Consider the following 27,731-nt stretch of genomic DNA (forward strand, 5'->3'; position numbering starts at 1 on the left):
TGCAGAAAAAATTTCTCAACCACGTAGGAGACCAAATCCATGGCCTGAAAATGAAAACCAGAAAATGTAAAGCATTTCATACTCTACCTTCTCAAGACTGTATCCTATTACCAAGAAGCCCTTGCAGGCAAGCATCTGCTCCTGCATAGCAACTGAGTTCTTCAGCAACTCCAGGATGAAAGCCAGCAAAGTTGAACTAAAATAAGAAAACAGGCAATTGTCCAAAAAAATACTTTTTTTAAAGGTGGGGGGCTTATTAGATACAGTCTTTCTTTTATCTTAAAAAAAAATGTTCTCTATTTCAAGGAAATTGAAGTTCTAATAAAATTTTCTCCAACTTTATCTCAGTACTAAAATTTGAATGCAGAATTAGGACTTACCCAATTATTTATCCCATATACTTAATCACCAACCTATTAGTAAATGAATTACTTAGAAACAACAAGAGGAAACATGCATGAACTAGAGAAAAATTAGCAATGTCCAAAAACAAGTAATAAAACAACTAACATAAGTATATGAAGTCCTTAAAGAATATATATAATTTAGATTAGCAAGTATATTCAATTTTAGACAGAGGCCAAACAAAGGGGAAGATACATAGAGCAAACACACTAGGGTAGAAACACTCAGTATGTGTTAGGGCTCCAGACTGGCCTGGTTTGAATGGAGTTCACAAAGGGAAAAATAAGTAAAACTGTACTTAACTGAAGTCCTCAAACACTAACTTAAGAATTTTGTACCTTATCCTGACAGGAAAATCATGATTCAGTAGTCAATTGGAAAGACTTTTAAAACTGAATAGGGGCTACAGTCATTCTCCCATCCTCAAACTTCTAGAGATACTGAAAATGGAATGGAATAAGGTCAGCTGTCACCTCCTTCTCAAAGGCTCTAGATATCTCCACAAAAAAAGAGAGCCTGACTGGCAGCCAACCTCCTCCTCCACAAAAGTGCTTTTAAAATGTCAGCTATTCCAATAAAGATTTTGAAAAGTTTAAAAAACAAAAACCAAAAAAAAAAAAAAAAAAAAAAAAGGAGATAACCAAGAAAAAAATAACTGAGCTCTGTTACAAAGGTTTCAAACCCGAACACACAAAAAATTTATGAAGTAGCAATATGTCAAGAATAATTTTAATTTTTTTAAATGTCCTAAGTAGGGGTGCCTAGGTGGCTCAGTTGGTTAAAGCTCTGCCTTCAGCTCATGATCCCGGGGTCCTGTGATCGAGCCCCACATCAGGCTCTCTGTTTAGCAGGAAGCCTGCTTCCTGCCATCTCTCTCTGACTGCCTCTCTGTCTACTTGTGATCTCTGTCAAATAAATAAATAAACAAAAATCTTTTAAAAAACTAAATAATTTAAATAAATAAATAAATAAATGCCCTAAGTACTTGATTTGATAGCTCATTCCTTAGTGAAAATAAAAGAAGCTGGGGTGCCTGGCTGACTCAGCCAGTGGAGTGTGTGACTCTTGATCTCAGGATGGTGAGTTTGAGCCCCACATTATGTATAGAAATTACTTAACAATTTAAAAAAAGAAAGAGTTAAAAAAGTCATTTTGTTGCCTAAAAATAATTCCAAAAAAATTACTACATCATTAAATACATACACTGATAGTAGATATCAACTTATATATAAAAGCAGAAATGAGAGAATTCTAAAAAGAAAGAATGGAAAACTCATTTACTCAAATAATACATTAAACATAATTACTAGTCTCACAGAATATATAGTCATGGAAAATTCATTTAAACACCCCCTCAAGGTTTTATATTGTGTCCTCCTATGTCTCTACCTTTTTCAGAATCTATACTGTAAGAGAGAAGACAAATGTGTCCAATGTACAATATAATTTTTTAAAAAATACCAAAGCTCAGTTAATTATATGCAATGATTAAAAATAAAAAGCTAAATCCCTGTAATAAATCACTGCCATGTAATAACCTGAAATAACTTATTTTTTTTTAAATATTTTATTTATTTATTTGACAGAGAGAAATTACAAGTACACTGAGAGGCAGGCAGAGAGAGAGAGAAGGAAGCAGGCTCCCTGCTGAGCAGAGAGCCCGATGCGGGACTCGATCCCAGGACCCTGAGATCATGACCCGAGCCGAAGGCAGCGGCTTAACCCACTGAGCCACCCAGGCATCCCAACTTATCTTTTTAAATTGGAATGACAGAAAGAAAGTATTTATTTTTGCTAAATCATTATTTTCAAATTCATTCAAAACAAGTTTATTATGTTTACAGCTTTCATCTTTCCTACTGATAATTTAGATTAATATTACTATTATTGATAGAATTTGTAGTAACATTTATAGTTCACAAATTTCTTTAAATTATAGTCTCTCTTTTAACCCTACAATAAATTTAAAAGGGAGAAAAAATACTGTGTAAGCTAACAGTAATGAAAGTAATTCTCACATCAAATTACAGAAAAAAAATAAAGCCACTCACCATATAGTCACGTCAACCTCATCAGATAAATATTGCCTATAATCCAACTGTGCAAAAAGTGGAAATAGCACTTGTACTCCTCCAATTGAATGCATAGCACTTTGAATGGAATGTGTTAAAACTGCCTTCACATCCTTATGAAATAGAAGATACAGTAAAGATTCTAATGATTTTTCAAAATAATTAAAATAAAGCATAATAAGAACAATAATACTATTACATTGCATATATTTAATAGAAGCTACCTAATACACCTCAGTAATACACCAAAATCCACCATGAAAAATATCCTTAAAAGATTATAGCTAAGGAAAAAAAAAAAAGATTATAGCTAGTACCTGGAGCATAAGTGCATGCGGTGAATGAACAAAAATTGAAGGATTGTCCTTAGGGGATGATTCAAGGCAGAGCTGGGCATCTGTAGCACGTGGATTGTATGTGAATGCAATGGCACTAGAGAGCTTGCCATCATACAATAAAAGTTTGTGATGCTCAGCAAGAAACAAATCACTTTCTGCTTTGAATTTAAATGTACCCTAAAATAAAAAGTGGAACAATTAAGACAATATACCACAAAAAGAAAATCTAAATACAAATCACCACAGATAGAAAAATTTAAGGAACATATCTTTGATAATTTTCCTAATATCGAATAAGAACCCTGTTTGTTAATTCTAAAGTGCACTGTGTTCACTTTAAACATATAATGGAAATGAACTCAACTTGATATTAAAACCTTACAATAAAAAAATGCAAAACTTACTGTCCTACAGCAGGTACTGTATCTTTTTTTTTATTCACTGTATTTTGTCTTTCTGGATTTTTTAAATTGTGCTTAACATGTTACACAAAATTTACCATCTTAAAGATTTGTAAGTTTACAGTACAGTAGTATTAGTATGCATATTATTGTGCAACAAATCTCCACAACTTGTACATCATGCAAAACTGGAACTCAATATTTATTGAACAATATTCCATTTCTACCTCTCCCCATTCCCTGGGAACTACCATTCTACTTTCTGATTCTGTAAGTGTGACTATTTTTTATAATTCATATAAATGGACTCCTAGTGTATTTTTTTATTTGCTGATTTCATTTAACATAATGTCCTCAAGATTCATCGTGCTGCAGCATGTCAGAATTCCTTCCTTTTAAAGTGAACAGTAATCCATTACACATATGTACCACATTTTATCCATTCATTTGTCCATGGACAATTAGGCTATCTTGGCCTAATTCAACTTGTGAATTCTGCTTTAATACTATAAAAATAAAAAAATAAAATGTATAACAGGGTAAGACTGTCTTTACTTTTCTGGCTTCTACATGAAACATTTAAAAAGCTTTTATTAAATACATCATTTTTCTAAATTTCTGCTTATATAAACTGTTAATAAATTCCAAAGCACTGATTTAATATTCAATTTTTTTTCATTTCACAAAAGCTAATAATAATGGGAATGTTGGCATAACTGAAATACATGCTTTTAAACAAGTTAATAAATGCTTTTGAGGGGAAATGTCATTTGGGCAAATTACAACAGCTAACCTATTTACGAACTTAATGTATAGCTGTATGATCTGGGAGATTATATAATGCATTTTCCAAAGGCAGAAACCGAGAAAGTCCAAAGAAATTAACTGACTTCTTTGAGACCACAAAGATAATTTGTGGCACAGTAAAGATCAGAAACTAGTTCAATTAAAAAAACATTTAGTCTCCACTACTATTCAAAGAATAGTACCTCAACATTAGCAGGTGCATTTTTTAAAAGAAATAGCACAACAAACATTTTTGCTATTTTGAGTGGAATTTAGAAATAAATTACCCCTACTAACAAATCTAAACTAAATCTACACAAAACTAAAACTAAGAATCTGACACTTTTCAGGAATTGCTGCTAACTTACTGAAATAATATTCTTGTGTAAATACTATGATACAATTAAGATAAAAACAATATCCTTACAAAATACTCAAAGCAACACATTACTTCATTAAACACAACATACGAAAGATTTTTATATTTCATCATCCTCATGATGAAAACAGCCAATAAACCAGGAATAGAAGTGAACTTCCTCAAATTAACAAAGAACATCTGTGAAAAGCTAATAGCAAACACTACAATGATGGTTTAAAAAAAAAATAGAATGGTTTTTCTCCTACGATCAATAAAAATACAGGGATGTCTGCTTTCAACATTTTTTCCTGTTTTTATTTTCTTTTTCAGTTGGATTGTGGAAAAACCCTTAACAGGAGATCTCTCCTCTTAACAGATACTTAAGTATAAAATACAGTATTGTTACCTATAGGCACAATGTTCCTATATGAAAACATATTCATCTTGCATAACTGTAATTTTTTTTTTTTTTTTAAGATTTTATTTATTTATTTGACAGAGAGAAATCAAGTAGATGGAGAGGCAGGCAGAGAGAGAGAGAGAGGGAAGCAGGCTCCCTGACGAGCAGAGAGCCCGATGCGGGACTCGATCCCAGGACCCTGAGATCATGACCTGAGCCGAAGGCAGCGGCTTAACCCACTGAGCCACCCAGGCGCCCCGCATAACTGTAATTTTATACCTACTGATCAGAAATTTCCCCTCTTCTCTCTCCCCCAGCCCTGGGCAGCCACCATTCTATTCGTTGTTTCTACAGGTTTGCTATTATAGATCTCGCATATGAATGGAATCATCAGGATTTGTCTTTCTATGACTGGTATATTTCACACAGCATAAAATCCTCAAGATGCTCTATAGTATAGGTTCTAGTCAGGGCTATTAGGCAAAGAAATAAAAGGCATCCAAAGACAATTACTGTAAGATCTCACTCATATGTGAAACTTAAGGAACAAAACAAAGTTCATAGGAGAAGGGAAGGAAAAATAAAACAAGAAGAAATCAGAGAGGGAGACAAACCATAAGAGACTCTTAACCATAGGAAACAACCTGAGGGTTACTAAAGGGGAATAGGGGTATGAGGTACCAGTATAATAATGCAAAAAAGGGAAGAGGCATATAGACTGGAAATGAAATAAAACTTACAGTCTATAGTCTACATGAATGTGTAGGAAACTGAGGAACAACAAGCAGGTAAAAAAGCTAGTAAAACTAATAAGCAAATTTAGCAAGGTCAATAAACAAATTCAACTATGTATTTATATATTAGAAACAAATAAATGGAAACTGAGATTTTTAAATACAACTTATTACCCAAAAAACATTAATACCTAAGAATACATTTAACAAAATGTATATATGGCCTATACAATGAAAACCAAAAAACAGTACCAAGAGAATTTTTTTTAAAACTAAGTAAATAGAGAGATACATCATGTTCTCAGACTGGAAAACTCAGTATAAGTTGGATGGCCAATCTGCCCCTCACGGATCTATATATTCATTACTACGCTAAATAAAATCCCAGTAGACATCTTTGTAGAAAATGATTAAGTGGGCTCTGAAAGATATCTAGAAATGCAAAGGGCTTAAAAAAAGCCAAAACAGGGGAACCTGGGTGGCTCAGTGGGTTAAGCCTCTGCCTTAGGCTCAGGTCATGATCTCAGGGTCCTGGGATCAAGCCCTGCATCGGACTCTCTGTTCAGCAGGGAGCCTGCTTACCCCTCTCTCTCCGCCTGCCTCTGCCTACTTGTGATCTCTCTCTCTCCATGTGTCAAATAAATAAATAAATAAAATCTTAAAAAATAAAAAAATAAAAAAATTTTTAAAAAGCCAAAACAATTTGAAACAGAAAATAGTTGAGGGTTTTAGACTTTGTGCTTTCAAGATTTACTATGAAATTAACACTCACCAAGATAATACATACAGTATTGGCATAAGAAAAACATACAAGTCATTGAAATATAATACAGCCTCAATGATGCCAAGGTAAGGCAATAAAGAAAGAATACTATTTACAAACTATTAGTACTGGTAACACCAGAGTACACATATGCAATAAAAATGAACCTTGACCCTTATCTCATACCATACACAAAAATTAACTTGAAATGGGTCATAAACCTAAATATAAATGCTGAAACTGGAAGAGAAGAAAACAGGAGAAAATCTTTCCAACCTTGAAATAGATAAAGATTTCTTAGGATATAAAAATCATGGCAATAACCAAAGAAGTTGATGAACTAGAATTGATAAAAATTAAATTCATCTGTTCTTCAGGGCGCCTGGGTGGCTCAGTGGGTTAAGCCGCTGCCTTCGGCTCAGGTCATGATCTCAGGGTCCTGGGATCGAGTCCCGCATCGGGCTCTCTGCTCAGCAGGGAGCCTGCTTCCCTCTCTCTCTCTCTCTCTGCCTGCCTCTCTCTCCATCTACTTGTGATCTCTCTCTGTCAAATAAATAAATAAAATCTTTAAAAAAAAAAAAATCATCTGTTCTTCAAAAGCCACAATAAAGGGGCATGGGGACAGGGCACCTGGCTGGCTCAGTCGATGGAGCACTCAACTCTTGATCTCAGAGTTGTAGTCTGCGCCCCATGCTGGGTGTAAAGATTACTTAAAAATAAAATCTTTGGGGCGCCTGGGTGACTCAGTGGGTTAAGCCTCTGCCTTCAGCTCAGGTATGATCTCAGAGTCCTGGGATCAAGCCCCGCATCAGGCTCTCTGCTAGCAGGGAGCCTGCTTCCCCTTCTATCTCTGCTTGATGCTCTGCCTGCTTGGGATCTCTCGCTCTCTCTCTCTCTCTCTGGGTCAAATAAATAAATACAATCTTTTAAAAAAATAAAGAAATAAAATTTCTTTAAAAAAAAAAAAGAGGGAAGGAAAGAAAAAAGACAAGATGCAGACCATTGGAGAAATATTTGTAACTCAAACAACTGATAAAAGAGTTATATCCAGAATATATAAAGAAATCTCAAAACTCAACACTAAGGAGCCAAACAAAAATATGCAGAAGATGTGAACAAAATTCACAGAGGAAGATACACAAATGACCAATAAGCAAGGAAAAGATGCCTGGAATCTCTAATCATTACAAAAGTGCAAATTAAAACCAAAATGAGATACTGCTACATACTCGCTGAAACATCTAATATTAAAAAGACCAGCAATATAAGATGTTTAGGAATGTGGAACAAGTAGAAAACTCCTACACTGCTTATACAAATGTAAAATTATATAACTACCTCAGAAAAGGATTTGACAATTTCAGTTACCATTATCACTTAGTAACTGCACTCTCATATATTTATGAAATAAAAATATGTGTCAGCACAAAGACTCATACACCAATATCCATAACAGCTTAATCACAGCAGCCAAAACTGCAAACAACCCTAATGTCCATCAACAGAACAATGGATTAAAAAATTGTGATGAAGTCATACAATGGACTACTACTAAGCAATACAAAGAAAGGAGCTACAACAACAAAGCAACATGTATGACTCATAAGAAACCAAACTCCAAGGAGTCATGTTGCATGATTCCATTTACATAGAACCTTTTAAAAAATCTAATCAAGTGACAGATTAGTGGTTTCTCTCAACAGGAATGCAGAGGGATTAGAAAAGTGGAAGGAATTAACAGAGGAATTGACAATGAACCTTTTGCATTGCAATTTTTTTAAAAAAAGATTTTATTTACTTATTTGACAGAGATCACAAGTAGGCACAAAGGCAGGCAGAGAGAGGAGGAAACAGGCTCCGTCCTGAGCAGAGAATCCAATGCGGGGCTCGATGTGGGGCTCCATCCCAGGACTCTGGGATCACGACCCGAGCCAAAGGCAGAGGCTTTAACCCACTGAGCCACCCATTGCATTGCAATGTGAATTGACAATGAACCTTTTGCAGGAACAAAAATATTCTATTTCTTGATTGTTGTGGTAGTTATACGTTTGTCAAAACTAATTAAAATATGTATACTTGGGGTGCCTGGGGAGCTCAGTGGGTTAAAGCCTCTGCCTTCTGTTCAGGTCATGATCCCAGGGTCCTAGGATAGAGCCCCGCATCAAGTTCTCTGCTTGGCAGAGAGCCTGGTTCCTCCTCTCTCTCTGCCTGCCTCTCTGCCTACTTATACTCTGTCAAATAAATAAATAAAATCTTTTTTAAAAAATAAATAAAATAAAATATGTATACTTTACTCACTGTAACAGTATAAATATGTGTGTGTGTGTGTGTGTGTGTCTGTGTGTGTATATTAAACTCAATAAAACAGATTTTGTTTTCAAAGGAACATAGCAAACTAAGTTGCTCCCTGAAACCAAACTAGACTAACAATGGCTTAACACAGAGGTTTCCAAATTTTGTTAGTTCATGACAGTCTTAGCATTTCAGTAATTATCTATGATGCTTTAGATCAAAATATTAAGTGGTTCAGCTCAAACAATTTTGTATTTTAACAATTTAATAGTCATCTAAAAAACTTAAGGCACAAGTCAAAAAAAATGTTTCTTTCATTATTATATTGGCAAAATTATTTATTACTTTTTATGCATCTTGGGCACTGCATGAACTCTCAAATTTGTAATCAGATTTCACACCATCATCCTCATTTCCTGTTCCACATTAATTTCCACATGGTACTTGTTTTTTATCATAGCAACTGTTGAAAATGTAGTTATGCAAAGACAGACACCATCAAAGAAATGCAGCATGAACTAAAGCTGAAACTTGAGCTAGTAGTTGCACAGTGCCCCACATATACAAGTATACTATGTTTCCCTCAAAAATTTTCAAGTACCCTTCATTCAGATTCCTGTAACTTACCAGTGGTACCTATGATTACTCTGACATTTGGTTTTGTAATCCTAGGTAGGTTGCCCCATGCATCTCCTCCCTTTTAAAAAAGCTCAATTAATACTGGCTAACTAGTGAACAGCAAGTAAAGTACCTTATATCCCAGGCCCAACTGATAAATAGCAAAAATCTGAGCAGCATTAAGAGCCTCACTGAAAAGGTAAACCGCAGTCATCTGGCCACAAAATACTCTATTAGCATCCGCTGTTTCTGATGAGCCCAGGAAACATTTGTCAAAGGTCTGTGAAAGAAAATATATTTTATTAGAGAAAAAAACAAAAATTATCTCCTCTAAAAATAACAACCTATTTGCTTAAATGTTCTGGTATAAATATTGGTATAAATGCTTTGTCCATTCTAAACCAACCTGGGGAGATTAAAATAATTCACTTAGCATTTCACTTCATGCACTCATTGTTACCTACTGTAGAGATCATGAAAGACATCACAGAAAAGTAGACAACACAAGTTTTCCGAAGTACAATAAATAAAACTTGATGAAAAGTGGATGTAGGAAATCAGAGTCAGAGAAGGTTCATACTTGGGCAAGCAAAGAAGCAGTCTTTGTTACAAGAAGGAAAATCATGAATTAAATTTAGGACATAATCAATCTGCCTTTTCTATGAGTTAATATGGATGGAGCTGGGGTGCCTGGATGGCTCAGTGGGTTAAAGGCTCTGCCTTAGGCTCAGGTCATGATCCCAGGGTCCTGGGATCGAGCCCCGCATCGGGCTCTCTGCTCAGCGGCGAGCCTGCTTCCCCTTCTCTCTCTGTCTGCCTCTCTGCCTACTTGTGACTTCTCTGTCAAATAAATAGATAAAATCTTAAAAAACAATATATATATATATATATAGATATATATATATGGATGGAGCTAATATCAATGGAGAAGCATCTATCAACAGGGTTCTGTAAGTTTGGTAAGAAGTTAAAATTATAAAGAAAGATTTTTGCAGATATCGAGCTATAGATAATGGGTGAGGTCACGGAGTAGATAAAATCTCTCAAAAGAAATATGTAAATCCAGGGCGCCTGGGTGGCTCAGTGGGTTAAGCCGCTGCCTTCGGCTCAGGTCATGATCTCAGGGTCCTGGGATCGAGTCCCGCATCGGGCTCTCTGCTCAGCAGGGAGCCTGCTTCCTCCTCTCTCTCTCTCTCTCTGCCTGCCTCTCAGTGTACTTGTAATTTCTCTCTGTCAAACACATAAATAAAATCTTTAAAAAAAAAAAAAAAAAAAAAAAAAAAAAAAAAAAAAAAAAGAAATATGTAAATCCAGAAAGCAGGTGTATGTTTTTCTTCTAACATTTAAAAAAAAAAAAAAAACCCTCTCTTAACATTTAGGTTGCAAACCACATTTTAAAGACCCATGGTGTACAACAGAGGAACTAAAATAAAGTTCTTCACATCTCTTTAAAAGTATCCTCTTAAGTGACAAAATCATTAGAAAGAATGTTGAAATATATACATATTGACATCAGGAAATACAGAAAAGCTGTTAACATTTGAGTTCTGAAGACAAGCCACCTAAATCAAATCAATGCGTCACATGCTGCTGATCTTGACAAGTTAATCTCTATGTGCTTCAGTCTCCTTACCTATAAAATGGAGATTATAATAGTACTTACCTTGCAATATCGGTGTTTTTAGAAAATAAAGATATTTATTACAATGCCTTGGTACAAGAAGCACTTGATAAAGATTAACATAAGGAAAAAACAGTTTAAAAAAATAATAAATAGGGGCGCCTGGTGGCTCAGTGGGTTAAAGCCTCTGCCTTTGGCTCAGGTCAGGATCCCAGGGTCCTGGGATCGAGCCCCGCATCAGGCTCTCTGCTCAGCAGGAAGCCTGCTTCCCTTCCTCTCCCTCTCTGCCTGCCTCTGTGCCTACTTGATATCTGTCTAATAAATAAAATCTTTAAAAAATAATAATAATAAAAAATATATCTGATCCCCTGTGTTAAAAAAAAAAAATGAGAGCTAACATTTACTGAGCACTTACTCTGTACAAGGCATTATGCTAACAGATTTGTGAACAGTAAGTATCTCATTCAGTTACCACATTAACCTTCAGAGAGGTACTACTTTACACCCATTTTCAGGTGGAGAAATTTAGACCTAACAGATTAATAAGATCATATAGTTTAGAAGTGATAGAACTGGGATTCAAACCTAAGTCTATTACAACAACCTGAACTTCTAAGATTATCATTAAATAATATATAAATATGTGCAGCATAGGATACAAAAGAAGCATTTAATAGTGAATGGGTGGAATCGTTTGTAATCATTGTCCTGATCTGTATTTTTCAAGCTTTCTATTAAAAAATGTCATTGGTGAGAAAAAAAAATTTTAATTTAATTCCTATTTAAAATCTGAGATTAATATGTATGGATCCCTCTTTCAATCCTGAAAACATTATTAGGTAAGTCATCTATAGCAGCTATGAATTATCTGGAAAATTTATGAGCGTGTATCATCTAACTCATTCATAAAATGATCAGAATTCTGCCACAGAGCTCCCAACTTTAATTTGATAAATGAACCAATGATACACTTTCAATATATACCCATTGTTACCTATAAATCCTCATCTCTACCCTATCCAGAATAATTTCATAATAAGGACTGAGTAATACCTTATGTGACACATGAACACAGCTCTACTCTATAAATATATTAATATCCTAGCCAAACTATCATTATAAAACTCTGCCATTATTATATTCTAAAATTTATACTCAATGTATATTTTTCTTATTTTAAAAGTTCATGATTTTAAAATGATTTTTTTCAAATTACTTACATCACTGGTGTTGACAAACCATGTTATCTCTCCATAGGAAGCTAGCTCACCATTCACATAACAACGAAGCTCACTATTCTTCCACCGGTTATAAATATGCACTATAGTTACCATATACCACTGAATAAATAAAAAGTTTGAAAAAAAAAAAAAGATTATGATTCTTGCAGTAACTTGGCCACATTGATAGTAATAAGTAAAATTTAAATTATAAATTACAATTAAATATAAAAATAAAATAAGACTACCCTTATTAAATTCAATATTCAACCTCTGGAACATTATTTAATCAAGGCAATTCTCAATAGGTAAAAACTTATTGTGAAATTATCTTTCAACTTTTTATTATGAAAATTTTCAAATATATCCCAAAAAGTTAAAAGTTCAGTACAAATACCCTCTTTCACCATTCTAGATACCACAATTGTCAACATTTTGCCACATTTGTTTTATCTATTTATTTATATGTACATACACACCATTCATCTCTAAATTTTAAGGCACAAAAGAAACACACATTACTACTATTACCACCATTACTAAAGTAACTGCCATTGATATTTTCCCCTTTTAATTCTTTTAAATTGTCCAATGATTTATACTTCATTTCCCAAAACAGAATAAACAGAGTTGGGATCTCTACCACATATTAGGTCCTTAATATTAAAACAAAGCATTGTGAAGGCTAGCATAGCTTGTTAACTTAACTAGTAAGATCACATACCTTTTGTGGCTTAAAATCAAATTTCACACAGTGCTGAAAGCCTTTTCCTTTTGACTTTATTGATGTTATAATCAAACAGCCCCCAACAAAGTGAGCAGAATAACCAAGACCTTTGCTTGTTCTGAAACTACAAAGAATAATTTTCATTTTACCTCTAAATATTCTCTCACTAACCAAGTAAGATAACAACACTAAGTTACAAAAATACATACCAATATAAATATGGTTTATCCTTATCCACATTGATGTTATTTACAGGATCCATTCTTAGCCAGGTATGAAATGTAAAACCATTCTGGTATGGCCACTTGGCTATAGGAGGTAATGCAATGGCCTAAAGGAAAAAACTTTAAGTTATTCATTCATATGAATAACTTTATTACTGAAATCAAGAAAATGAGACTTTACAATACTGTATATATTTCTACTACATGTTATTCTATACTATGATTAAAATATCTAAAAGTCTCTTTATCCAAAAGACTTTTAATAACTTCTAAATTTTCCAAAATATATAGCAGTATTACTTTAATTAAATAATAAAAATATTCCATGTGACCTGCTGGATACATGAATCTTATTTGCTTCGTTTCTTACAGTGAAAAAAAGATTCAAAAGTATTTGAATTAAAAGAGGTAGTAATATCAAATTAGAAATTTGCTGCTCAAATGATAAGGTATTAGAATAGAGAAAGATGGACAAAAAAAGAAAAAGTTAAGGAAAAAGCTTAGAATATTATTTTTTATTAGCAAATATAAAGCTTGAAAGAATCAGTTCATAACATTTTAAAATTATATTCAAAGCACTATAAAAATAACTTCACTACCTAGCTTAAAATTTTATTGAAAAGATCATAATTTTATTTAAAGTTACAAATTTAAAAATCAAATTTTACTTAGAAGTACATAAGGACACAGAAGAGCAAAAAACAAAAGTTGGATACTCATACCATCGAGTTAAAAATCTACCACACAAAGCTACTATGATAAAGACTGTATGGTACTGGCATAAAAACAGAAACACACGCCAATGAACTACAACTGAGAGCCCAAAAATAAACCCTTATATTTGCATTCAACTGATTTTCAACAAGAATGTCAAGACAATTCAATGAAGAAATAATAGTTTCTTCAACAAATGTGCTGGGTAATTAGGCATCTACAAGCAAAAGTATGAAGTTGACTGCTTTCTTACATTATATACAAAAAATAATCCCAAATAAATCATAGATCTAAATGTAAAAGTTAGGGGCGCCTGGGTGGCTCAGTGGATTAAAGCCTCTGCCTCCGGCTCAGGTCATGATCCCAAGGTCCTGGGATCGAGCCCCACATCAGGCTCTCTGCTCAGTGAGGAGCCTGCTTCCTCCACTCTCTCTCTCTCTGCCTGCCTCTCTGCCAACTTGTGATCTGTCAAATAAATAAATAAAATCTTTTTAAAAAAAAAAAAAGTAAAAGTTCAAACTATAAAATTCTTGTTAGAAAAAAACAGAGGTAAATCTTTATGACCCTGGGTTAATTAAGTAAATCCTTATTAATTAGCCCACCAAAAGTGCAAGCAACCAAAGGGAAAAGTGTATCAACTAGATTTCGTTAAAATTTTTAAAAGATTTGTGCTTTAAAGAATATCATCAAAAGAAGTTAAAACCACAAGCCAAAAGAATGAAAGAAAATATCTGCAAATCATACATCTGATAAGGAACTTGCACCCAGAATATATAAAGAATTCCTACAACTCAATAATAAAAAGACAAACACAATTTTAGAAAAGAACGAAAGATATGAACAGCCATGTCTCCAAAGAAGATATGCAAATGACCAATTGGGACATGAAAAGATGCTCAACATCATTAGTCCCTAAGGAAATGCACATCAAAACCATGGTTGGATACTACTTGACACCCTCTAAGGATGGCTAAAATCAATAGAACAGACATTAACAAGTCTTGGCAAATATATAAAGAAATTGAAACCCTCATAAATTGCAGGTGGGAAAGTAATATGATACAGCCACTTTGGAAAACAATCTGGAAGTTCCTTAAATGTTTAAACACAGATGTTCAATATTACCCAGCAATTCCACTCCCACGTACTTACACAAGGGAAATGAAATGAAAACATGTCCAGATAGAAACTTGTATGCAAAATCCCAAACCAGTGTTATTCATAATAGCCCAAAAAGTGGAATCAACTCAAATATCCACTAATTAATAACTGATTAAACAAAATGTAGGTATCTTACATTAGAATATTAGTAAGCTATAAAAAGGAATGAAGCACTAACTCATGCTACAACACAGATGGGCCTCAAAAACACTATGCTAAAGGAAAAAAGACAATCACAAAAGGCCAGATATTATACAACCCCATTTGTATGAACTGTCCAGAACAGAGAAACCCACAAAAAAGTAGAGTAGTAGTTGGTGTTATGCCTAGGTGTTTGGGGAGGAAATGGGCTAAAAAGAACAGAGTTTCTTTTGGGGAAGAGGAAAATGTTCTAAATTTGACTGCAATGGCATTTGCACCAACTTTGTAAACACCATAAAACATTCAATTGTATATTACACAAATGAATGGTATCATATGTGGTTTATAATAAAGCTGTTAAAAAATATCAGACTACACAAGTTTTTAAACTGCTATAATTTACATATGCACTTATCTACATATACTATAACACATATATATTCTTTTATACATATAAGATATCCCATAAAACATGAAAAACATCATAGAGCCAAATTTATGCAACAACAGTAATGATACTTCAAGAGACCAATTTAAAAAAAATATTGCTTTCATGGGAGCTTAAGTGGGTAGGAGAAGAATCAATGAAACAAGATGGGATTGGGAGGGAGACAAACCATAAGTGACTCTTAATCTCACAAAACAAACTGAGGGTTGTTGGGGGGAGGGGGGTTGGGAAAAGGGGGGTGGGGTTATGGACATTGGGGAGGGTATGTGCTTTGGTGAGTGCTGTGAAGTGTGTAAACCTGGCGATTCACAGACCTGTACCCCTGGGGATGAAAATATATGTCTATAAAAAAATAAAAAAATTTTTTTAAAAATGTTGCTTTAAGAATAATATAGTTGGGAGTGCCTGGCTGGTTCAGTCAGTAGAGCATGTGACTCTTGATTTCAGTGTTGTGAGCTCAAGCCCCAAGCTGGTCTCAGAGCTTACTTCAAAAAAATAAAACAAGAGAATACATATTCAATGTGTATACATGTTTTCTCTCACTAGAAAATGAGAATAGAAAATGTAAAAGCTGGGGTTCCTGAGTGGCTCAGTCAGTTAAGCATCTGACTATTATTTTGGGCTCACGCCAAGATCTCAGGGTTGTGAGATCAAGAACCACACTGGACTCCAGCTGGGTATGAAGCCTGCTTAAGATTCTCTCTCTCCCAGGGGGCCTGGGTGGCTCAGTGGGTTAAAGTGTTGGCCTTCAGCTCAGGTCATGATCCCAGGGTCCTGGGATGGAGCCCCACCTTGGGCTCCTTTCTCAGCGGGAGTCTGCTTCTCCTGCTCCTTCTGCTGTTCCCCCTACTCATTTTCTCTCTTTCTCTCAAATAAATAAATAAAATCTTTAAAAATTTAAAAAAAAAAGATTCTCTCCCCCTCCCCCATAGCTCATACACATGTGCGTGTGCTCTCCCTTATAAAAAAGAAAAAGAAATGCAGAAGTTTTATAAAAATAATTTATCCATGAATACTTTAATTTCCCTTTAAAAGCTATATCTAAGGAAAGAAGTGAGTCACTGAATATATTTAAAGTTCCATTCTCTAAAAGTTGCTAATAGTTAAGCTGCTCAGCTTAACTATCCCACTTCCAGGATAAATGCAAGTAAGTGGAATAGACACACTATGATTTCAGAGAATTATAAACAATACAATTATAATATGCAAATAAGAGAGAGAAGATGGCAGAAGGGGAGGAGGACCTAGGCTCATCTTGTCCCAGGAACACAGCTAGATTAACTATCAAGTCATTCTAAATACTCCAAAAATCAACCTAAAGGCTGATAGAACAAAAATCAACCTAAAGGCTGATAAAACTTCACAACTAAAGGGAGAGAAGAGACCACATGGTAGGAAATGTGGAGATGTGGTTTATGGGAGATCACTGGTCCTGCAGAGAAGGAGCCATGGTCGCAGAGAAATGCAAGAGAGAAAAGAGCACACAGGGAAACACACAAGAACATTTTCCCCCAAAGACACAGGCTGGGAAAATGAGAGGGGCTGACTTTTGTGATTTAGTGAGTTCTTCGAACCAGCAGGCCTTGAAAACTGGAGTTTTAAAGGTCAATGGGCTTGGCGGGAATAGAGCCCCAAGGGTGCTGCCCCACTCCTAAAGAGAAGGTAGGCCAACAATGCGGGGGACAAACAGCATGGACAGAGTGATCTGAGGAGCACCTGGGGCACATATTAGTGGAGCATGTCCCTGAGAAATGGTATTCAAGGAGAGACCTCTCCAAAAAAAAGGAGTCGGCTGACACCATTTTCCTCCCCTGCCTCCCAGCATACACACAGAGCCACCTGCAGAAAAGCTCAGCCTTCTTCTGGCTCCCTGACTTGCTTATAGCATACCCTGCACCCCTGCGCTCTGGCACAACTGCCCTTCTTACTCAAGCTTGCCTCAATCCTAGCACGGCAAGACCCTTCCTCAGCAAACCATTGCAAACTCCTGCCCACAACACATCCCTAATGCCCAAAGCTTTAAAAGTCAACAAACTTGCTGGGATAGAGAGCAGAGGGTATTGCATTGCTCCTGAACAGAAAGCAGGCCAACAACCAGAAGGTGCACAGCGTGAAGATAGCAATCTGAAAAAAGCCCTAGGACAAACAGCAGGAAGACTATTTGCTCTCAGAGTGCCTCCCTGATAGCAGTGTGCATAGAAACGCCTCTGCAGGAACAAAGGAGCTGGCTGGTGCCATTTCTCATTCCCCCATCCCTCTGCATAAACACAGAGCCACCTGAAGGAAGCAGCACAGACACTAGCTGCCTAACCTGCTTCACCAAGTCCCACACCCTTGGCTCTGGTGGTGCTGCCCTTCTCAGTCAAGCTTGCCTCAGTCACAGCAGAGCAAGCCACTTCCGCAAAAGAATCGCAGAAACCCCTGCCCACACCATGTCTCCCGACCAGAGAGAAAAAGGGACAGAAAATTTTTAGAGAAAATCACAGCTGAAAAATTCCCTAATATGGGGAAGGAAACAGACATCCAGATCCAGAAGGCATAGAGAACTCCCAACAAAAATCAACAAAAGCAGGGCAACACCAATACATACAACAATTAAATTTACAGAGTAATAAAGAAAAAAATCTTAAAAGCAGCAACACAAAATAAGTCCTTAACTTACAAGGAAGACCCATAAAGCTGGATGCAAATTTCTTAACAGAAACTTGGCAAGCCAGAAAGGGCATGATATATACAAAGTACAGAAAGGGAAAAAGCTCCAACCAAAAACACTAGCATAGGCTACCCAGCAAGGCTATCATTCAGAATACAAGGAGAGATAAAGAGTTTCCCAAACAACAAAAACTAAAGGAGTTTTTGACCACTAAACCAGCCCTGCAAAAAATATTAAAGGGAACTCTTTGAGTGGAAAGGAAAAACCAAAAGTGACAAAGACAAGAAAGGGAACAGAGAAAAATGTCCAGAAACAATGACAAAACAAGTAGTAAAACGGCACTTAATACATATGTAACAGTAATTACTTTGAATGTAAATTAAATAAACACTTAGGGTGTTGGGGGAACATGGGTGGCTCAGTCAGCTAAGCATCCTGATGCTTGATTGCAACGCAGGTCATGATCTCAGGATTTTAAGATCGAGCCCTGTGTTGAGCTCCATTCTGGGCATGGAGGCAGGCTGGGATTCTCTCTCTCCCTCTCCCTCTGCCTCAGCACCTCCCTGTTTGTGCTCTCTAAAAATAATAATTAATAACTAAAAAAACTAAAAATACATAGGGTGTCAGGATGGATAAAAAAAAACAATCATCATCTATGGAAGGAAAAAAAAGAAAAAGAGAGAGGGAAGCAAATGCTAAGAGACTCTTAACTACAGAGAACAAACTGAGGGTTGATTGGGGGGGTGGATGGGCTAAATGGGCAACAGGTATTAAGGAGGGCACTTGTTATGATGAGCACTGGGGATTATATGTAAGCAATGAATCACAAAATTCTACTCCTGAAACCAATATTATACTATGTGTCAACTAACTAGAATTTAAATAAAAATTTGGAAAGAAAAAAAAATAAAAACCAAGACCTACCTATATGCTCTCTACAAGAGACTCATATTAGACCTAAACACACTTGCAGACTGAAAAGTGAGAGGATGGAGAAACATTTATCATGCAAACAGACATCAAAAGATGTGAGAGTAGCAATGCTTACATTAGACAAACTGAACTTTAAGCTACAGACTATAACAAGAGATGAAAAAGGGCATTACATCATAATAAAAGGAACAATCAAACAAGACCTAACAACTGTAAATATTTATGCACCCAACATGGGAGCATCCAAATATATAAAACAATTAATAACAAACATAAAAAACTAATTGATAATAATACAGTAATAGTAGGGGACTTTAACACCCTTCTTACATCAGTGGAGAGATCATCTAAGGAAACAATGGCTTTGAATGACACAATGGACCAGATGGACTTAACAGATACATTCATCATTCCATCAACATTCCATCCTAAAGCAGAATACACATTCTTTTCAAGTACACATGGGATTTCTCCAGAATACATCACATTCGAGGTCAAACATCAGGCCTCAAAAGTACAAAAAGACTGAGATCATACCACAGATATTTTCTGACCATAATGGTATAAAACTTAAAGTCAACCACAAGTAAAAACGTGGAAAGACCACAAATACATAGAGGTTAAGGAACATGCTACTGAACAATGAATCGGTCAACCAGGAAACCAAAGAAGAAAGTACACAGCAATACAGGACTACCTTAATAAGCAAGAAAAATACAAATAAACAACCTGAACTTATAACTTAAAGGAGCTAGAAAAAGAACAACAAACAAAGCCAAAAGCAAGCAAAAGAAAGGAAATAATACAGATCAAAGCAGAAATAAATGATATAGAAGCTAAAAAACAACAAATCAATGAAGCCATGAGCTGGTTCTTTGAAAAAATAAATAAAATTGATAAACCCCTAGCCAGACTTATGAAACAGAAAAGAAAAAGGACTGGGGCGCCTGGGAGGTTCAGTGGGTTAAAGCCTCTGCCCTCAGCTCAGGTCATGATCCCAGGGTCCTGGGATCAAGCCCCATGTCAGGCTCTCTGCTTGGCAGGGAGCCTGCTTCCTCCCCTCTCTCTTTCTCTGCCTGTCTCTCTGCCTACTTGTGATCTCTGTCAAATAAATAAAATCTTTAAAAGAAAAGAAAAGAAAAAGGATCTTAATAAATGAAATTCACAAATGAGAGAGGAGAAATATAAACACCACAATAGAATTATAAGGAGATATTAGGAAAAACTATGTACCAACAAATTAGACAATTGTAAAGTACCTAAACTGAAAGAGGAAAAAATACAAAACTGGAACAGACTGATAACCAGCAAAGATATTGAATCAGTAATTTAAGAAATCTCCCATGAACCCAAAGTCCAAGGCCAGATGGATTCACAGGTGAATTTTACCACAGGTTAATTTTATTCAGAAGAGTTAATACCTATTCTTCTCAAACTACTCCAAAAAATAGAAATGGAAGGAAAACTTGCAAATTCATCTTATGAGGCCAACATTACCCTGATATCAAAACCAGATAAAGAATTGACTAAAAAAGAGAACTACAGGCCAATATCCCTGATGAACGTGGATGCAAAAATTCTCAATAAAATACTCGCAAACCAAATCCAACAGTACCTTAAAAGAATCATTCACCACACTCGAGCAGAATTCACTCCTAGGCTGCAAGGGTCGTTCAATATTCACAAATCAATCAACAGGATACACATTAATAAAAAGGATAAGAACCATATGATCCTGGGGCACCTGGGTGGCTCAGTTAGTTAAGCACTGGACTCTCGATTTCGGCTCAGGGTTGTGAGATCAAGCCCCATGCTGGGAAATCCATGCTCAGCAAGGAGTCTGCTTGAGATTCTCTCTCTCCCACTCCCCATAACACTCCTCTCTACCATCTCTCACTCTACTAAATAAATAAGTCTCTTGAAATAATAAAAGAACCATATGATCCTTTCAATGGATGCAGGAAAAGCATTTGACAAAGTACAACATCCTTTCATGACAAAAACACTCAACAAAACAAGGTTAGAGGGAACATATTTCAATATAATAAAGGCCAAATACGAAAACCCACAACTAATACCATTCTCAATGGGTCAAAATTGAGAGCTTTTCCTCTACCAGTCAGAAACAGACAGGGATGTGCACTCTCACCATTATTATTTAACACAGAAATGGAATTCCTAGGCACAGCAATCAGACAACACAAAAAATTAAAAAGCATCCAAATAGGAAAGGAAAAAAGTCAAACTTCCACTATTTGCAGATTACATAATACTCTATAGAGAAAACCCAAAAGATTCCACCAAAAAATTACCGAAAGTGATAAATAAGGTCACAAGATACAAGATCAATGTATAGAAATATGTTGCATTTCTATGCACCAATAATGAAGCAGCAGAAAGAGAAATTAAAGAATCAAACTCACTTACAAATGCACCAAAAATAGTAAGATACCTAGAAATAAACTTAGCCAAAAGGGTAAAAGATCTATACTCTGAAAACTATCAAACACTAATGAAAGACACCAAAGATGACACAAAGAAATGGAAAAACATTCCATGCTCATGGACTAGAAGAACAAATATTATTCAAATGTCTATACTACCAAAGCAATCTACAGATTTAATCTAATCCCATCAAAACCAACTGCATTTTTCACAGAGCTAGAACGAAGAATCCTAAAATTTGTATGGAACCACAAAAAACCATGAATAGCCAAACCAACCTTGAAAAGCAAAAGCCAAGCTGGAGGCATCACAATTCTGGACTCGAAGTTACATTACAAAGCTGTGGTGATCCAAACAATATGGTACTGACACAAAAACACACACATAAATCAATGGAACAGGGAAAAAAAAAAAAAGAAATGAACCCACAACTACATGGTCAACTGATCTTCCACAAGGCAGGTAAGATTGTCCAACAGAATAAAAACAGTCTCTTCAATAAACGGTGTTGGGAAAACTGAACAGCAGCATACAAAAAAATGAAACTGAACCAATTTCTTACAGCATACACAAAAATAAATTCAAAATGGATGAAAGACCTAAATGTGATATAAGAAACCATTAAAATCCTAGAGGAGAACACAGGCAGTAACCTCTTTGACATCAGCTGTAGCAACTTTTTTCTAGAAATGTCTCCTGAGGCAAGGAAAACAAAAACAAAAATAAACAATTGGTACCACATCAAAATAAAAACCTTCTGCACAGCAAAGAAAATTATCAACAAAACTAAAAGGCAACCTTCAGAATGAGAAGAGATATTTGCAAATGACATATCTGATATAAGGTTAGTATCCAAAATATATAAGGAGCTTATAAAACTCCATGCCCAATAACCAACACAAATAAAAAATGGGCAGAAGACATGAATAGACATTTTCCCAAAGATACAGAAGGCCAACAGACATAAGAAAAGATGCTCAACATCATGTATCTTCAGGGAAATACAAATCAAAACTATGAAGAGTTATCACCTCACACCTTCAAAATGGCAAAATTAACAAAACAAGAAAGAACAAGTGTTGACGAGGATATGGAGAAAAAGGAACCCTCTTGTACTGTTGGTGGAAATGCAAACTGGTGCAGCCACTCTGGAAAACAGTATGGAGGTGCCTCAAAAAGTTAAAAATAGAACTACCTTACAATCCAGCAATTGCACTACTAGATATTTGCCTAAAGAATAAAAAATACTAATTTGAAGAGATACATGTGCCCTGGTGTTTATAGCAGAATTATCTACAATAGCCAAATTATGAAAAGATCTCAAATGTCCTTTCACTGATGAATGGAGAAATAAAATGTAGTGTATACACACACACACACACACAATGGGATAGTACTCAGCCATCAAAAAGAATGAAATCTTGCCATTAGTAACACCATGGGTGGAGCTACAGAGTATCACACTACGTGAAATAAATCCGAGAAAAACGAATACTATATGATTTTACATATTCAGGGAATTTAGGAATCTGAACAAACAATCATAGGGGAAAAAAAATATAGGCAAACCAAGCAATGAACTCTTAACTGGAGAACAAACTGATGGCTATCACAGGGGATAGGGGCAGGAGGATGTGTTAAGCAGGTAATGGAGATAAAGGAATGCACTTGACATGAGCACCAGGTGACGTATGGAACTGCTGAATCACTAAACTGTATACCTGAAACTAACATTATACTGTATGTTAACTACTAGAATTTAGAATAAAAGAAAAACAAAGTTAACATTAAAAAATTATGCATTTCAAGAAAGTTCATCTCATAAAACTGCTTCTTATATTAGAGGTAAATTATAGGCTCAATGCCAAGAGAATGAAGTTATTCTGGAAAGCTTCAGGTCTAAAATGCTTAGTAAGGAAAAATTATGAAGAACTAACAATACAGCAATAAACTGTCCAAAGAAAGCTGTGTATTGTGTGTAAAATATTCAAATATTACAAATGGTTTTTTTAAACACTCTTTTCTTGGGGCACCTGGGTGGCTCAGTGGGTTAAGTCTCTGCCTTCAGCTCAGGTCATGATCTCAGGATCCTGGGATCGAGCCCACCAACAGGCTCTCTGCTCAGTGGGGAGCCTGCTTCCCCCTCTCTCTCTGCCTGCCTCTCTGACTACTTGTGATCTCTGTCTGTCAAACAGATAAATAGAATCTTTAAAAAAAAACAAAAACAAAAAAAAACACTCTTTTCTTTTTGCAGGTATTACCTGACTACTACATAGTGCCTAAGACGTTAGTAAGATATTATGAAAAACAAAGTAAAAATAACAAAAAATAATCTCAGAAAAAGAACAGACTGAAATACCCTCAAAAAATTTTTTGCTAGTAACAAGCAGATGAATGTAATATGAGGAGGTAAAAAAAAGCTTTCATATATAACATATGCACATTATACAATGCACTCCAATTAACATTTTAAAATATTACAAATATTACTATCAACATCTTATTTAAACTATATTAAACTCATAAAGGCTTAAAAAATGCTGAAATTGATGTAATTTGGAAACTCCTGAATCCGGAAAACTTGCCAAAAAGTTTCAAAGATTTATTCTCATTCTATATACCAGGTGTAAAAGAAACACCCTTTGGGGAAATACAAGGCTGAAGAAAGATTCAGTAAGATAGAAAGTGAAAGTGTCACATAAAATACCTATTGGACAATGCGGAGATAAATTCTAAAGACAACATGTTCAAAAGAACTGGGTTCTTACTCCATTATTGCCCCAAGCTATAATGAGCAGCTTTCTTAACTTCTGTGAGCCTGTATTTCTTCACCTCTAAGACAGGAAAAAGTAACACGAAAAACTGCTGTAAGGAATAAGTTAAGCTGTGCAAAGAAGTTTCTACCGAACAATGAACGTGTCAGGTTGTTTACACGGCTGTACTTTCTGGAAGGCAAGGAAAACTCCAAGTGATTTCCTCATTAAAATTTACTTACTGCAGCACTCTTTCCTGGAAAGTTGAAAAAGGCATCAGGACCATACTTCTGAGGCATATGCTTTAACACAGATAGCAACTTCCCAGCATGTGGAGGCTATGAAAATAATAAACAGCTCATTAAACACATTATTCACCATAAAACAAAAAGTTATTTTTAATATACTCCTACTTTAATATACCCAAGAAAAAACAAATGATGCTGTTAGCTAAAAGCATATAAAAAGCAATTATTTTCACTATCTTAAAGAAATATAAAATGTACCTATGCCATTTTTGTAATACGATAGAACATACGAGGTATTTGATAAATATGTGCCAATATCATCTGACACCTGAATCTTCTCCATACTGCAGCAAAAATGTTTTAAAATTACAAACTATATCAACCCACCACCCATCCCTCTTTAAAACACACTTTTTAATTTCACAAATAATGCCTACTATGTTATACTGTTAAAAACTGTTTTCAAAGAAACAATAAAAATATTTTAACCTTATAACCAGAGGTGGTACTATTATTATCCTATTTTATAGAGGAGGACTCTGAGACAGAAGAACATGTCCAAGGTCACACAGGTAGCAAAATGGCAAGGCGAGGATCAAAACTCAGTCTTACTTGAGAGTCCATAGTTTTAACTACTACACTTTTACCTTTCTATTATGCTCTCAGAGAGCTTCCCACTGCCTTTAAAATAAAGACCAAAAGCCTTACCACAGCCCACAAGATACTCAATCTATCTCACTAGCCTCATTCTGCATTTCTATCTTCTGCTCTCTGTATTCTTCCCACAAAAGGGCCTGAGCACGAACTATTCCTTGTGCTTACAATATTCTCACTAGGCCCACTTCTCTTCCCTCTTAACTAAATAAATCTTACCCAACTTAGAGAGCTCATCCTAAAGGTCCACTTCCTCGTAGCAGTCTTCCCTGACCTCTGAGACTGGATCCAATCCTCTGTCATATTTCATTCTATATTACCTTTACTATATAGCATATAAAAAGCTGTAGCATTACATCTATATAATTCCTCTTTGACCTACAAGTCTCCTCTAATACACAAAACAACAACTAAAACAAAAAGACTTATTTACAAGGAAAAGAAATAAACAATCATATACACATTATCATTTTAATCAGTTTGTAAACAAACAGGATGAAGTGTAATACATTCTTGCTCATTAAAAGTTCTAAACAACGGGCGCCTGGGTGGCTCAGTGGGTTAAGCCGCTGCCTTCGGCTCAGGTCATGATCTCAGGGTCCTGGGATCGAGTCCCGCATCGGGTTCTCTGCTCTGCGGGGAGCCTGCTTCCTCCTCTCTCTCTCTCTGCCTGCCTCTCTGCCTACTTGTGATCTCTCTGTGTCAATTGAATAAATAAAATCTTTAAAAAAATAATAAAAAAAATAAAAAATAAAAAAATAAAAAAGTTCTAAACAAGGCCAACCTACAAGTGAAATCACTTGCTTGCTTTCATCTTATTTGGTATCTACTCTATTTATAAAATGTCTAAAAGAGTCCAGCAATCTTCTACCTAAATGTTAAGTGGAGAGTTTTACTAAGTGACCAAGAAATTTTCAATTAGCCACCCTGCTCAATTATAAAAGTGTAGCAACAAGTAACTACATTCATATTGATTTTTTAAAATAAACTCCAAAATGAAATAACTAAAAATAACTCTGCAGTCAAAAATAAAAATATTATAGCATTTCCATCTAGAGAACCATTCCACAAATTTCTGAATTCTTTTCAGTTTTGGGGGGTTTTTTTTAAGATTTTATTCTTAGGTAATCTCTACACCCAATGTGGGTCTTGAACTCACAACCCCGAGATCAAGAGTTGCATGCCCCAGGGCCTTGCTCGTTTTATTAACAGCTCATTATTTTCTCACTTTATGCCCTAAACCTATTCTCATTCAACTCCAAGTCACATAAGCAACTGTCTAAACATATTTAATCTTTTTATGTGTTCCTTCAAAAATGTTTTTGTGTGACTGTACTTATAATTTAAATGATATTGGGTTAGATATATTAATCTGTTTCTTTCTTCCTGCTTCTTGCATCCATTCACATTAACTTCTGCATCAATTCTAACTGCTATATAATTATCTAACTAATGCATCTAATACATTTTACCTGTCTACTTTCCTAATGATAAAGCCTCTGTGGTGACAATTCACTGCCACCAAAAATAATGCTTCATTGAACATCCTCATGTGTATTTCCTTACGAAACAGAGTCCGGGGGCCTGGGTTGGCTCAGTGGGTTAAAGCCTCTCCTTCGGCCCATGTCATGATCCCAGGGTCCTGGGATCGAGCCCTATACAATAGGGCTCTCTGCTCAGTGGGGAGCCTCCTCGCCCCACCCCCACCTGCCTCTCTGCCTACTTGTGATCTGTCTCTGACAAATAAATAAATGAAATCTTTTAAAAAAAAAACAGAAAAGAAAAGAAAAGAAACTGAGAATCTCAGGGAACATGTACTCAGGAGCAAATTACCAAGTCACCGTATAGCAGTTTAATTTATGTGACTAAGTAGTAGTAGACTACTCAAGGTTGGCTAAATGAGTGTTCATGCCAGCCACCAGCATACACGTTCAAATCACTAAATTCTACTCCTGAAACCAATATGACACTATATCTTAACTAGAATTTAAATAAAGATTTGAAAAAATAAAATAAAATAAAAACTGGAACAAAAGATGGGATTTGAAATAGACAAAATCAAAATATGTATGTAACTATAAGATGTGTAATCTAACACTTATGTAACATAACCCTCAGAACTTAGATGCAATCACTTGGCCATATTAGTTGTAATTATGCCTCAATATTCTAATGTGTCTGCCCACCATGGTAAGTGATGGGGTGGGGTGGGGTCATCAATCCCATCAATTCTGTTATTTAAGCATATCCATGTTCCTTTTTGATTTAAAAGATTGTTTTAAGCTAGTTTAAAAGTAGGCTATGGTCTATATTGTGCTATCATTACTACCAATAATAGGAAAACAGTTCTCAAAAATATAATCAGTAAATCAAATAATTTTCTGCTTCAACTACTGATGCAAAGACTTAACTTGCTGAAACAAAGCAAAGCTTGTGAATTAGCTTAGAAATATAAATGCTGACCCCACCAAAATAAAATAAAATAACCCTATCCCACAAATATATTTGCTATTATCCAACTTTATAATCCTTAATACTAACAGACATAAGGTGAAATAATAGCTTTAATCTGAAGATCTCTAATTATTAGTGATTTTGTATTTATTTGGTTGTGGGGTT

At 35.4% G+C, this 27,731-nt stretch overlaps 1 protein-coding gene across 3 annotated transcripts in view; it reads right to left on the reverse strand.

The window, feature by feature from the left end:
- The window catches only part of LRBA (LPS responsive beige-like anchor protein), a 731,121-nt gene that overhangs the window by 611,205 nt on the left and 92,185 nt on the right, over positions 1 to 27,731 (reverse strand). For all 3 annotated transcript variants that reach the window (XM_032332488.1, XM_032332486.1, XM_032332485.1), the window contains exons 5-12: positions 24,453 to 24,548; positions 12,948 to 13,069; positions 12,736 to 12,862; positions 12,012 to 12,131; positions 9,304 to 9,450; positions 2,795 to 2,992; positions 2,457 to 2,590; positions 88 to 196 (exon numbers count right to left, since the gene is read on the reverse strand). In XM_032332488.1, the coding sequence (XP_032188379.1) occupies positions 88 to 196; positions 2,457 to 2,590; positions 2,795 to 2,992; positions 9,304 to 9,450; positions 12,012 to 12,131; positions 12,736 to 12,862; positions 12,948 to 13,069; positions 24,453 to 24,548 (1,053 nt within the window). The remainder of the gene's footprint in view (positions 1 to 87; positions 197 to 2,456; positions 2,591 to 2,794; positions 2,993 to 9,303; positions 9,451 to 12,011; positions 12,132 to 12,735; positions 12,863 to 12,947; positions 13,070 to 24,452; positions 24,549 to 27,731) is intronic.

The sequence above is a fragment of the Mustela erminea genome, chromosome 2 (genome assembly GCF_009829155.1).
Source record: "Mustela erminea isolate mMusErm1 chromosome 2, mMusErm1.Pri, whole genome shotgun sequence".
Lineage (NCBI taxonomy): Eukaryota > Metazoa > Chordata > Mammalia > Carnivora > Mustelidae > Mustela > Mustela erminea.